At 33.3% G+C, this 15,224-nt stretch overlaps 1 protein-coding gene across 2 annotated transcripts in view; it reads left to right on the top strand.

Annotated features, from left to right (window-relative positions):
* LOC148955708 (uncharacterized) overlaps window positions 1-15,224 on the top strand; it is a 104,947-nt gene that overhangs the window by 76,524 nt on the left and 13,199 nt on the right. For both annotated transcript variants that reach the window (XM_089103598.1, XM_089103595.1), the window contains exon 7: window positions 9,265-9,389. In XM_089103598.1, the coding sequence (XP_088959724.1) occupies window positions 9,265-9,389 (125 nt within the window). The remainder of the gene's footprint in view (window positions 1-9,264; window positions 9,390-15,224) is intronic.

Genomic DNA, 15,224 nt, shown 5'->3' with positions numbered 1-15,224 from the left:
ACACAAGAGTTGACTTCAAGAAGGAAATTGTTACTTGCTGAGAATTTTTTCATAATTTCTTGAATTAAATTTCTACATCGTGCATCTAAGTCATGAAAACAATAAAGAGTTTGTTACTTACTTGGAATTTTGTCATAGTTTCTTGAACGAAATGTCTTTTTTGTTTATCCAGCAGGTGATTTCTTAAATGAAATTTCTGCATTGTGTGTCCATGAGGTAACTTCAAGAAAGAGTATGTTACTTACTTAGAATTTTGTCATAATTTCTTGAACGAAATGTCTTTTTGTTTATCCAGCTGGTGAATTCAAGAAAGAATTTGCTATTTACTTACAATTTTTGATAATTTCTTAAATGAAATTTCTGCTTTGTGTATCCATGAGGTAACTTCAAGAAAGGATTTGTTACTTATTTAGAATTTTTTTCATAATTTCTTGAATGAAGTATCTGTACTGTATATTCAAGAGGTGAAATCAATAAAGAGATTGTTACTTACTTACAAATACATTCATAATTTCTTGAATGAAACTTCCGTATTGTGTATCTAAGAGTTGACTTCAAGAAAGAAATTGTTAATTACTGAGATTTTTTTCATAATTTCTTGAATTAAATTTCTACATCATGTAGCTAAGTGAAAATTGTTTGTGATAAAGAGAAAAAAGTTACTTACTTGCGATTTTTTCATAATTTCTTGAATGAAGTATCTGTACTGTATATCCAAGAGGTGGAATCAATAAAGAGTTTGTTACTTACTTACAAATATTTTCATAATTTCTTGAATGAAATTTCCGTACTGTGTATCCAACAGTTGACTTCAAGAAAGAAATGGTTACTTACTGAGAAGTTTTTCATAATTTCTTGAAATTAATTTCTACATCGTTTATCTAACTCATGAAAACAATACAGAGTGTGTTAATGACTGATTATTGTTTAATTTGTTCGTGTTCTAAATTTAAAAGTTATGATACAATATGATAAGTTATTTATAGTTTACTTTACTTATTATAGGTTATGGCTATCCCGTCTGTTGACTAACTCACTAGTGTGGAAAGTTCTTACAATTCTTGTACTAATAAATTTAATTTATGTAAAGTATGGTGTATACTAACTTTGAATAAACAATAGATATTTGTTCTGAGTTATTAGTTTTTCATAACTTCTTTAGGTTATTTTCTTTATAGATGATCTAAATAGTTAGATAAATAAATTGTGCTTTACTTACTGATTATTTTGTCATAATTTATTTTAATAAAATTTTAGTGTTTTTATACAAAAGTTGAATTAAATAAATAATTTGATACATAGACTGATAATTTTTTCATAATTTATTGAATTAAATTTCTACATCGTATATCTAACTCTTGAAAACAATAAATAGTTTGTTACTTACTTAGAATTTTGTCATAATTTCTTGAATTAAATTTCTCTACATCGTTTATCTAACTCTTGAAAACAATAAAGAGTGTGTTAATTAATTAGAATTTTGTCATAATTTCTTGAACGAAATGTCTTTTTTTTTATCCAACAGGTGAATTCAAGAAAGAATTTGCTACTTAGACTGAGAATTTTTTCATAATTTCTTGAATTTAATTTCTTTTCAATCCATACCTGGACTTAAGTTTCACCTATGAACAAACAAAATGTATTTTCCATAATTTTCTTACAAAAAAACTAGATATTACAGACAAAAACAATTAGTAACAGAGATTGTTCACTATCATCGTGTTCTCAACTCGCCCGGCGATCATACCTACGAATGACACTACCTCACTCACCCAAACCCCAACTTTAAGTACGTTATTGTTAAAATTTTTTTATTTAATATGGAAAACACGGGTTTTTAGCTCGAACATAGGTATTCACACTAGCAACTCTAATACATCCTTCTGCCAATCAACCAATCTCCTCCAAAACACTGTTCAGTCATTTCTTGTTAAAAAAATTTCTATTTTAACTCATTCACACGGGTTTTTCCACATTTGAACCAGAGAATGGACCTAAGTTTCACATTTGAACGAGAGAATTGTATTTTGCATAATTTTCTTACAGGAAACTAGAGTTTATGGTCAAAAACCCTTATTAGCTCAGATTCTACAGAAAAAGTTTATTTTTTGATCCATACCTGGACTTAAGTTTCATCTATGAACCAAAGAATTTTATTTTCCATAATTTTCTTACAGAAAACTAGAGTTTACGGTCAAAAACCCCTATTAGCTTAGATTTTTTTCACTAGCAACTCGCCCTCCACTTTAAATTCGCTAATACATCCTTCTGCCAATCAACCCATCTCCCCCAAAACACTTTTCAGCCATTTCTTGTTAAAATTTTTAACCATCGGAAGTTTAACATCACACGGAATTAGGCAACTGAGTCTCTCAAACCCCTTAAAACTCTTTTAAAAGATATAAAAACTACTTATTTTAACACAAAATACAAGCAAGCAAATAACATGGGAATTCCTATACACGCAAGCAAATAACTGAGTTATTTTTACGTCACAATGTTTCAACTTAAAATCATTCTAATTATAGCATCCCATTTCTCATACTTTAATTACCTGTTACGCTTTCTTAACCATCGGAAGTTTAACCAACGTAAATTAAGTTATAGACAATACTGGTTTAATCTCTTGGCAAAGAGTGTGATGACCCGTAACTACCAGAAAAACCTGTTTGTACGGGGGCGTTGTAGAAGCATAAGGCTATGTGAGAGGATACTCACTCTCTTTGAAAGGGTGTAATGCCCCTCTAGAATAGAATTACCAGAACAACCGGAATGAACGTAAAGTGGCAGAAGTATTAGGCCATGTGAGAGGATACTCACTCTCTTTGAAAAGGTGTAATGCCCCTCTAGAATAGAATTACCAGAAAAACCGGAAGGAACGTAAAGTGGCAGAAGTATAAGGCTACGTGAGAGGATACTCACTCTCTTTGAAAGGGTGTATACAAGGTCCAGAATAGCACAGAAAGGAATCTCTTTGAAACGGCGTATACAAGGTCCAGAAATACACGGGAAGGAACATAAAGGTCTAGAATAACATGGAGATTCCTATACGTCTAAGCAAAATGGTAGGTACTACTCTACTACAAGCCAGCCGGTATTGTCCTCTGATCTAATTTCATTATGAGAACCCAGTTCAGATTTACTTGTAGCATCATCATCTAAATATTCGCACATGAAACTATCCGTCGACCCCGGATCCTCAGCCATGTCGATATCACAAGTTAAGTAATCCTGGACGGCAATTTCACAAAAAACATCATTAAGAATCTCCCTTGTCACTTCAAATTCTATAAAACCAGAGTATGTTCATCCTTGAACTCTGCTGGTGGTGATAGAATTGGTACTGTAAATATACTTGCATCATCACTCGATGGTGTCGCTGGTGGTGGTGCTATATTTTTAATCTGTAGAAAAAAAAATTTTTTTATTTTTTATGTAAAATAATCATTTTTTTTTTTATAGTTAATAAACTTTTGTCAATTTCTCATAGTCATTGTCCCACCACCTGAACAATTAAAAGAAGAAAAAAAGTTACATTGTCTTATGTCTTTCATAATGTCAACTGAACATGTTAAAAAAAAATATTTTTTTTTTGTCGGGAAAATGTAGTCTTATTCTTATTATAAGGGTAAGTTAGAACAAGAGAATGATAGAAAAAATTAATAGTTTTATTCCAAAAATACCCTTTCCGAGTTGAGGGGGTATCGGACTCCACAACACTGTTCTAATAGAATAGTCTCAAATTCTTTTCTTGAAAACAACTAAGTGTTTCAATGAAATGGCCAAAAACAGCTTCATTCAAATAATGTTTCTTAACATTGCGGCGAAGACATATTTAGAAATTATCAAAAAACCTTTTTCCCTGTGTAAATTGCTTATTGAAGATATACATCTTGCTATTTAAAGTCCAATTTGCATGCGAGCCTACTTATAATTCAAAACTGATTAAAAGGCAGTGGTAGATCTGATAAGTATATCGGATATATTAAAATGCATTAGTGACGATAATACCAGTCTAAAAGTGCGCGTTCAAATAGTTAGTTTTTTTTGTCTAAAAGTAATATTTCATTAGAACTCATCTTAGTTATAAGTTACGAGGTAAGGTTTTTTGTTATAGAAATGCATGATAAGCACTCCTTTATATATCGCTAATTTGGTTAATGAAAGAAAATTAAATAGCTTAAAAACAAATTTTAAGTTTTTAAAAAGATATGCGCCTGAGAAAATTTTGTCTTATTTTTGAAAATAAGGATAGAAAAAATTATGTATATACTTACAAATTCTGATTGGACTTCTATATCTGAACTCCTTTGTAATACTTGAGGGGGGTTTGCCATGGAGCCAACGCGGGAGTCAGAGGGTTCTGTCGCTATAAGTTGAGTGTTCGATGGATGGTCCGGTTCGGGTTTTAATTTTATCTCTTTTTTTTGAAACGACGGTCGTTGGGTCTTTTTTTTTGTATGGTCTTAAATACTTTCTTTCGGACACGACTTTTTTTTTTGTCCATTAAATAAGTCCTTTAAAAAAAAAAAAAAAAAAAATTAGCCGTGCGAAAAATATCATTTTGGGTTTTTGTTCATATAAACATTGAATTGTTTAAAAATTTTTTTAAAAATAATTGGTTTTGTTTTTTGTATTTAGGACCGGTTTTCAAATGCTCCTCCCCCCTCCACCCTCCCCCCTCCAATGTCCATGCTTCAGTGACGGTATTTGTAAATTAAAAATTAAAAATCAGAATTTGCGTTCATTATTAAACAATATGGAGAAGAATTGCATATGACAGTAAAGTAAAACTATAAGATTTCAATAAAATGTATACATAAATAGAAATTTAAGAAGTGGAAAAGTTAATTAGCACGGCTCAGTCAATCCCTCTTATGAGATAATTATGTCCGTTAAATAAAATGGATAGCTAAAATTGTTATTTATTAACTTTGTTTATAATTAAAAAAATTTTATTTTTTCGTAAATGGGGGGGTGAGGTTTTTGAAATAATTAAATTTAATTACTATATTATTAAACTAAGAATGGCAGGGAAATATTTTAAAAAAAAAACATACCTAAAAAAAAACTGTTCGTGATAAAAAAAAAAAAAAAATAGAACTGTAATAAAACTTAATATATTTTAAAAATTAATACATTAAAATAATAAAAATTTTATTATAACCCAAATTTTCCGATATAAATATAAGCACTTTTTTTTTTCAAAAACGTCGTTAAAAAAGTCAGCATATATCTATAAAAAATAAAACCGTAAAAGAAGCCTGTCCTTGAAGTATTGTCAAAAAAATCCCTAGAAAAAAAAACAACATGATATTGTTAAAAAAAAAAAAAAAAAAAAAAAAAAAAACAATAAAATTTAAAAAATTTAAGATTTTTTAAAAATAAAAAAATAAAAAAAAAAAAATTTTATTAAAATACAAATTTTTTTCAAAAAAAAAACATCTAAAAGACAACTGATCTTGATAAAAAATCACACCGTAAATTTCAAACTATAAGAGAATTAGAGGTTTTTTCATCTCCTAAAAACAACAGGCTTCTAAGTTTATAAGTATCCCTTAGTTCTAGTGTAAGGAAAGAATTTCTTCCTTAACTTAATGACAATTTCTTTTTAATAATGCTAATATTTTTTACTCACCAGAAAAAGGTTAGAATTATCCATTTTTTATATGTAATTACAAAAATGCTATCTAGAATATAAACGACTCGAAACTGATGGAGAATCAAATATGGAACCTGATTATATACAAAAAATAATAGGCGAGTAAAAAAGAAGAGACACCGGTTTTTTGAACTAAAAAAAAAGACATTGAACTTTGAAATTGCGTCGTTCCTAGAGTGTAAAGACCTACATGTAGAGTTCATTGTAATAGGCAAATGACCCTGGTAACCCAATTACTTGAAAACCTACACACATACCCGATGCCTCAGGCGTAGGTTTGCGGGTAGGGTTTCAAGTAATTGTACGGTTACTACTTTTAGTTCATTCTTTTAGAAATTAAATGTAAAAAAAGAAGTTTTTTTAATTAAAGGTAAGGAGCAACAGTTAAAACTGAAAACGTACAGAGATAACTCTGCATATGAGGGGTCTGTCCCTTCATCAGCCCTCGCTATTTACGCTAAGGTCTTAAAGCTCTTTAAAGATAATTTTAATTCAAAATCAGCGACACTTGTGTTTGGGTGGTCTTTCCTAAATAATCAGGACAAAAAAAATCGAATATTAGTTTAAAGAGCGAGGGTTGAGGAAGGGGCAGCCCCCTTCATATATAAAATAATTCCTGTTCGTTTTAAGTTTTAATGTTGCCTCTTACTTTCAGTTGGAAAACTTGTTTTTTTTTAAAATTTAATTTCTGACTGTTTTTCAAATCATGCCAGGAAATCCCCCTCATTCCCTCCCCCCAGTTTAACATTTCTCCTTGAAAATACCCCCGGATACTTCCTTCCTCACTGAGAATTCTCCCTTTAAAAAATCCCCTCCTCCCCGCAGAAAATTACCCCGAAAATTTCTGTATATTTCCCAATAACAAATACGATGTGTGAACAATATGGGCAGTTTGCTTTACTTACAGCCCTTTCCCCAGGGACTATGGAGGGTCATGTCCTCACCAAAAGCATAGTTAATGGACCTTTTAACTATACTGAATTTGATGGCTATCGACGGGGGTTAATGGACCTTTTAACTATACTGAATTTGATGGCTATAAACGGGAGTGGGAGGGACTAGGCTCCCTCCAGTCTTTTCGAGGGCATTAGAACTTTTGGTTTTTGTTCAAATGAGGACATTTCTGTTCTAGGACATTGGTTCTATATGAATACCCCGGGGGAAAAACAACAAATAAATACGCATCTGTGATCTTTATTCAAAGTCAAAATTCCATATTTGTATATATAGGAGCTTGAAACCTCTATGGTGATTTTTGTTAAGATTGCTTATTTTTGGGGGGATGTTTCCCTTTTTTTGAAAATTAGGCAAATGTTCTCAGGCTCTCAGCTTTTAATGGGTAACATTAAACCTAATGAACTTTTAATACTTGGAATCAGCATAAAAAAAACTAACTATTTTTATGTATCTATTGTTATCGAAATTCTGTTTTTTAGTGTTTCGGTTGCTATTGGGATGAGTCATAGCTTACTTACAGTTTGTTACCGTGAACTGTTTGAAAAAGTCTAAGTAATAGGCCTAGGCTATATGAATTCTGGCTTAGTGAATGGATAGATCTGAGACCAGTGGTTCTTATGATATACGTCTATTGGCCTTTTGGTGCAAGTTACAGGTGCAGGCTTGTCGTATAAAAAAACTAAATATTTTTATGTATCTATTGTTATTGAAATTCTGTTTTTTAGTGTTTCGGTTGCTATTGGGATGAGTCATAGCTTACTTACAGTTTGTTACCGTGAACTGTTTGAAAAAGTCTAAGTAATAGGCCTAGGCTATATGAATTCTGGCTTAGTGAATGGATAGATCTGAGACCAGTGGTTCTTATGATATACGTCTATTGGCCTTTTGGTGCAAGTTACAGGTGCAGGCTTGTCGTAATTTTTTTTTGCAGGGGGACTATATACTTTAAACGATAAAAAAATATGTGTAACACCTTTTAGTTTTGTGATGTGCCACCTTAAAGGGCTTAGTTGTCAGATAATTGCTTCTGCATCTAATTTACTGTAATTTTCTTTTTTACCGGATTTAAGCTTATATACTGCATTTGAAGTCAACCGCAGGACGGGAAGTGCGTTAAAAATCAGTTACGGTTTTAATAATTGGGTCCGTGGACTTTTAACCGAACATTTATTATAAAAATGCAAATTTGGATCATCAAATCTCATCGGAAATATCAGAAACTGTCAAAAGAGCATGCTTGACTGTCCAAAATCAAAACGCATTCTCTTCAAAAAACAGGCTTTGAGCTATTGTAGTTTGAAGTTTACAAGTTATATTGAAAACTTTAGGGGAAGAATGGTTTTGATAAGTACATATAGAAATCTGTCATCGAATAATTTCTCGAATGTCACCAATCGATACAGTGTAACTGATCGATCACTTTTGTGACTGATACAGTGTGACTTTGTTTAGAATGTGTTTTGATTTTGCTGGCTAGGATCTACCTGGAAATATTAGTCATAATGGTTCTGGCTTATCTGCATTCGAGTCTGGGCCGCGGCCGTCCGAAATTTCATGACTGACTTGTGTTTTTCATGATTTTCACATGTGATTGACTTTTTTCTATTTCCTCGGTTCTGTTTCTGTCTTCCGCTTCTGTGTGTATATATGAGGGGGTATAGAACTAGAGTAAGAAGCAACATTCTCAATGTAAGTTTAGTTGGAATCCTCGGTATCTACAAAAGTGGAGTCGCAACCTAAATTGTATTAATTGAATTAGATTTATATATTAATCAGAACTATTTTAATTGTATTATATATAGTTTAATTATAATAATCAGAATTTACCTCATAAGATGGTGTCTTGAATCTCTTGATAGATAAAAACAAAATTGTCAATATGTATGGCTCCTAATTACAAATATTAACAATTGATTGACGAGAATTGTCAATTTTGTAATCTGATTAACGACTATTCGGCTTATGTTTATCTCAGCATCTTTAGTTTGACATTGATGTCACACTATTGGCTCATTAGAACGTTTGAAGTTGACGTTACTTTTTTCTTCTTCCACTTTGTATCAATACGTTTGCCAATCACGTTTCGTTTTATGACTGTTTAAAGCTGTTATTTCTTCCGTTTGGCAGTGTCTCATCTCCGGAATTTTATTTTTGCTGCAGTTAAAGTTTTACCCATCTGAAATTTCGACTTACTCTTGTAAAAAAAGTGTTTCCAGTGCAAATAATAATGGCAACTGCACAAATCCAAACTTTAGATTGATATACACGCCTATAGTTCTTCCGACGGAAAGCCTCGACGGAAGATGGAAAGCCTCTGTGAGTGCGATAGGTCGCCCAATGAGGTTTATCAAATCCCACTTCCTCGATGACTAGGTCAGATGACTTGTCAAGGATGCTGCACAAGGCCCTATCCACCGGAAAAAATTCCCTCCCCTGAAAAAAATGGATATGCCCTTGCTTGGGGCTACGTTTAAAGAAGAAAAAAAAGACAGATTTTGCGGCTCAGATTTTAGAATGCCTCTGTGATTTGTTTACTAATCTCAGATTTGACCCATCAAAATTGAATGACAATACTAAAAGAGTCCATAAGTGTAGCTAACATTGAAAATTCGACTATTTAAAATCTTGAACTGATTATTTTTCAGTACCGCCGACCTTTGACGATTCGCTTCCTCCAGACTCAAACAAATATTTAGAACCGCATTTGTATCCAATTGAACCAGTTCCTACGAGTGACGTCTCCATGGATGTTTATAATGAGCATTGTCGAGTAAGTTATATTTTCCTCTGTTTACCTGTACAGGGTTGGCAGGATAGCTTTTTCTGCTATTGACTTATGTTTGGCTCAAGTTTGAATCTTGTTCCTCAGTTGCTTCAATATAGGCTATATCATCTTTTATTCATGTTCTTAAAGCAAAAAGATAATAATATAAAGTTCGAAGCATACAAGGCTCATATACCAATTTGTATAACACGACTGAGAAAAGTGCAGTGGTCTCAGTTCACGAAAATTAAGAGGCACGGGGGGGGTGGGGTGGTAAATTTATCTTTTTTTTAATGTAAATACTAAAATAGACATTTTTCAGTAGAAATACCCCTAAAAAAGGTATTTTTATATCTATGGTGCACATCATCAAGGGTCGCTGTTGTGTTAAGGGAACCGTACCTATTTTCGGGGACTGAATTTAAGTTCACCCAGAATTTTAATTGCAGTCCAAAATTTTATTTCTTTAGCAGATAAACTAAAAGAACTTTGCAAATACTCTTTAAAAAAAGTTTTCTAATAAGAATTTTTTTCCAAGTTAAAAGCCATATTAAAAGATAAAATAAACAGAAATAAGGTCATATAATAGCTCAAACTTTGAACGAACAGAAATTACTATGAAAGAATAAATGAAACACGAAATGAATAGGAATTAAAATGATAATAGCATCAAACATAAAGATAATAGATGCTTCTATGAATGAATAGTTTAATCGTAAACTGAAAAGAAATAAAATGAATAATCACGTCAAACTTAAAAAAAAAACAAAAAAAAACAGAAATTGCCACGAATAAAAGTAGGACCGCTGCCACCTAAACCCTTTAAAGGTCAGAATGTCAGTTCTTCTTTATTAGGCACTCCCATTTTAATTTTTTTAATATACTATAAATATAAATTTACTGTATTACAAATATAAGTAAACATCATTGTTATAAATGTAATATAGTATAAATTTAATAGAGTAAATATAAACTGCATAATAATGCAATATAATATAGACATAATAGACATAAATAAATATACGTTTATTTTTAAATTTATGAAAAAAATTCGAAGCTCAACTTGATTTACTTAATGCAATGACTCACTACTTTAGCATAAATATATCAGGGCCTGAGATACAATGTCGAATTCCAAACTACTTGCCAATTCGGAATCAGAACACAAAATTACTTTTGCATTCCGCATGTCAGTGCGATTAGTTTGGATACTTATCCCCACCAGCCAACAGGATCGAACTAGATGGAATTTTTCTTGAGTTGATAGATTTAATTTTGTAAAATTCAAGCCAAAAGATTGGGATGTATAAAATCTTAGGATAGGAAATGGAACCCATATGAAAGAAAGGGTGCCTCAGACAGCGGGTAGATATTCCCTGTATGTAGTGACGATTGATGTGAAGACTTGCTTCATTTTTTCTGTGCCTTAAGAGCCTTCATTAGCCAAGGAAGGTTGTGTGTTTTGTCACTAGACTAGGCCCTTTAATATGGCTACACAAATAGTTAAAACTACTAGCGCTAGGATAATGCAGCACCCACCCCTGGAACTGAAAATAATTCTACATTTCAGTTAAAGGTCTCAAGTTTGTTTCGATCCAGCCTGGAATTTTCTTAAAATAGGCACATTATTTTTTTCTAAACAATTTTTATTAATTTTAAAGCAACTATAGTTGGCTTATATTAGGAGGCTAGAAAAAAAAAAAAAAAAAAAAAATATATATATATATATATAAAATATTTATTAACGGTTCTTTTGTCTTTGAAGTGCTTAATGCAATTTTTTTTTATTTTGTTTCTGACCCAATGTACAACCGAAGCAAAAAAAGAGAAAAGGGATATTCTGATTATATTTTCTTGAAACTATTAATAATTCATTTGTTATTTTTCTGTAGTGTTATATGGCTGTTTTGTTCTGAGAGATGAACTTGTGTTTTACAAGATCTTTATTTTGAGGCAAGGCTAAATAGGGAGGAATCAAAGTTGGTAATATTGAACTTACTACGACTTGGAAATAAACAGAAATATTTATGAATCGTGTGGTCGAAGGTGGGTCTTTTTTTACCCATTGTGTGAATATGGTGAGAAGGGTGTCAGATTAGAAAGAGGCGTTATTACTTCCCCTCTAGATTTTATTCCTCCTCACTACATTTTGAAATATCCTTCTTTTTTTTTGTATTCTCATTGGGAAATGCCTTTTTTTGGTATTTACATTGCACAAAATTGAAAGAAACAGCAAATTGTTCTCCCCGTAGATTTTCGAAAATACATTTTGCCCCTTCTCCAACATTTTTGTGAATTGACGCCACCGTACGATGGGGGCGATCCGAAAGACGGAGGAGGAATTGCTAGATGTTTTCCAGAGAAATTGTCTACGGATTATTTTGTACCCTTGTGACTAACCGTAGCTCTAACAGTAAGCTGTAAGAAAAATGGGTTCAATCCCGCTTTCTAGGACTATAATTTTAGAAAAGTTGAAATGGCTAGGGTACGTTCTGCGGATGAAGGGTGCCAGATTGCCAAAGACCCTCCTTATCGGCCAACCAGCTAGGGCTAAAAAAAAAGTAGTTCGTCCCCGAATAGGGTGGGAGGATGTCATAAGGAAAGATTTAGGGGAAATGGGGACTCCTTGGGAGGGTGTAAAGAGGGAGACTCTGAATAGATTGGGATGGAGGAGTGTGCGTAGCTGTGTTGGCCTCAGGCGGTCTGGTGCTACAGTGAGTTGTTTGTAATAGTAGTGAACATAATTGATTAAAGCGAGGTATGCTAATACAAATTAACAACCTGCAAAACTAACATTCTCGGTTTTGCAGGGTGCCCTTCGGTCATAGTCCCCCTTCCACCGTAGATATACCTTAATAACATATACACGAATTGTATTTCTTACAACGTTGTTCCCAATCAAATAGCCGTTTTTTATCGATGTGAACGGCATTCAAGAGGTTGCTCCCATGGTAAGCTGATTGATGAGCTCTAAGGCTATTGACCAATAGTCTTGCTTCTGCTGTTGAAATAAAATAGAATTAAGGATCAAGACGAACTAACTGCAAGCGGGGATGATATAATAAAATGAAAAACTTTTAGTGTACTTCTGCGAGCGTGGTCCTTGGTCATACCCGAGAGGGTTGGAACAAACAGGGGCGGATCCAGGTTTTTGTTTTTTGGGGGGGGGGGGCCAAAATAGGTTGATCCGATAAGCTTGCATAAGGAGCAAGTTTAATTAACGCAAATTTGCGTTAATTAAGTAAATTACACTACTTTAGACTACCCCCCCCCCCCCTCGGGATACGCCACTGGGAACAAAGAGTATGGTAACTTGCAAGAGTAGAAACTGGTGCTACTGTCGACAAAAAATACAACAAAAAAACTGTGAACGCCATTTAGCGTTTGGTGAATCTTGGCATTTGTCAAGTTTTTTAATCGTATTTCTTTAAGCACCAATTTTACTGACTGTACCAATTAAAACAATTTTTCCTTTTTATTGCACTGAAATAAATGTCAAGAAATGCCAAACGCTAGATGACGTTGATGATTCTTCGTGTCGACACTAATGCCAGCTCCCACTCATACTCTTTGATTGTGAACTAGTACTAATAATGACAAAGAAATCATCAACGTCACCTAACGTTTGGCTTTTCGTATTTTCATCTCTTTTTGCTGTATTTGTAAAATTAGTGTAATAATAAGTTTCTGATTCAGTTGCTGAAAGAAAAACACGATGGTGAAGCTTGAAAAAATGCAAGGCAACGCCAAACGCTAGGTGGTGTTGACGATTTTTTGTTGAGGCTAACGTCTGTTTCCACTCTTGTAAGTTACGCATGCTCTTTGGGCCATACTTTAGCGTAATGAGTCATGCGCAATCATACCAGCACGAGTCTGAAAGAACCCTCACACCACAAAAAAATATAATTTGGGATAGCATTTTTAAATCGTGAGAAAATCTAGATATTTTGGCTCTTCACGTATAATACATTAAAGTGTTTTGGCTGTAGTTCTTGTGCCTGCTTAGGTTACTACCATTACCTTAATGTAATAGTAGTAAAAAAAAAAAAAAAAAAAAAAAAAAAAAAAAAAAAAAAAAACTCAACGAAAATCACTTCCTAAACGATGGAGTTCAGCAAATCTTAAACATGTTTCTTTAATTTGTACAGTTTCATCATCTGGCTCAAGAAAAAAGAAGAAACCTTTGTCAGCTAACTTTCGTGTTTATTATTCTTTTCAAATTATAATTTGACGGTTTTTGACAGACTGATATTTATGCATTTACCTCTGTTCATTTGCACTCAGTTTTGATGTAGCCAATTGGCAGTGAACAACATATTGTCGTGCCTAAAACGAAAGGGCATATCTTACGTGTATAGTATTTCCCAGAAGATAAAAGAAACCGTTAGAGCTTTTTGGGATAGTTTTTGGTTTGAGGACAAAATAAATTCTGTAAAATTCTAATGATACTTATTTAATTTTATTTTGCTATGTCATTTGCCTAAAAGGCCCGCTTCTCAGGTCTCTTGGTTAGCTTCCTTCTTCTCTCTTAATCAAGCCAAAAGGGAGTTTGGGCCTTCCACCCTCAAAAGCGTCCCTCGTTTCTGTTCGCCGGGATTTGGGTCTTTGTCCCCCATGCATAGACAATTCCTTCGGCCCGCTGATGCTGGGGCCTTTGGCCCTTGCAAATGACCCTGGTTTCTATCTAGTGGTTCTCAGGCCCTTTGTCCTTCATCAACTTTCCCTCCACTCACTTCCCTCGCAATTGTTGGCCGCAGGGCCTTCTGTCCTCGTGTAGCTTTGCTCGGGCCTCCTGTTATATAGGGAGGGTGTTCTGAAGACAATTTTCGTTCACAATTGAAATTGAAATAAGAGGCTAGCTTACTTCAAGAAAGTTAACAAACTGGTCCAACAGCAGAAGACATCTTAGGCGCTAAATTTTCAAACTACAAAAACTTAGATCTATTATAAAGCCTTTTCCTGATTTTTGGATAAATTTTGTGGTATTTTCGGCGAAGTTTCCTGTGTCTTTGTTTTCTACTCACATATCTTATTTGCTTTATGATTTAAAAAATAACTTCAAAAGAAAGAAAGATACACAAAGATCAAGTTTGTGCAGCTAAAGACGTAGAGACACAAGACCAAAGACACACAAACAAACCAAGCAGCGTGCGAATTGACAGTAATAATACTAATAGCAGTGCAACTTTATTGAAAAAAAAAATAAAGTTAAAAGCATAAATTTGAAGACGAATTATTAAAAGCAATGCCTTTACCAAAAAATATTTGAATGTATATTCCATTGATTCCATTGGTCAATTTGCGACCAAATAACCTTTCATTCAACTGTTGGATCTCTTAGAGAAGGGAACTCGATTACTGCTATGTTCAAGATCTACTCCATCGGTTATTTGTGCTTTGTGGACAGTAGAGCGAGATTCGGAATCTGACCTGACTCACAGTCGATTGAAAATAGTTTGATTTCTTCTTCGGAAAACTCATCTCTTGGCTCGTCACACTTATTTAGATAGTCAAAAATAGTCACAGTGCAGTGATAATACCGGGAACACACTCATTGAAAATGTACTCTTTCGAGGAGGAGTTTGATAAGTGTTGATAACCTCCCCTACCCGCCTCCCCTTGTCCTGAAATTCTTCTATTGTTATGTCCTCGCAAGCTCTATCCAGATCTGATACAAAATCTGGATTCAGAACGTTGGAAGGCTTTAGGAAAGATAATTTCTTGCTTCTGAAACCCGTTTCTGAAATCCGATAATTTCTTGCTCCAAAGCCTCTGAAACCTGTTTCTGGAAACCCGATAATTTCTTGTTCCAAAGCTTCTGAAACCCGTTTTAGGATCTTT

Source organism: Artemia sp. Qi Xiang Cuo, chromosome 2, assembly GCF_049724085.1.
Source record: "Artemia sp. Qi Xiang Cuo chromosome 2, ASM4972408v1, whole genome shotgun sequence".
Classification (NCBI taxonomy): domain Eukaryota; kingdom Metazoa; phylum Arthropoda; class Branchiopoda; order Anostraca; family Artemiidae; genus Artemia; species Artemia sp. Qi Xiang Cuo.
Note: the sequence above shows the minus strand (reverse complement) of the source record. Positions and strands in the feature narration are given on the sequence as shown.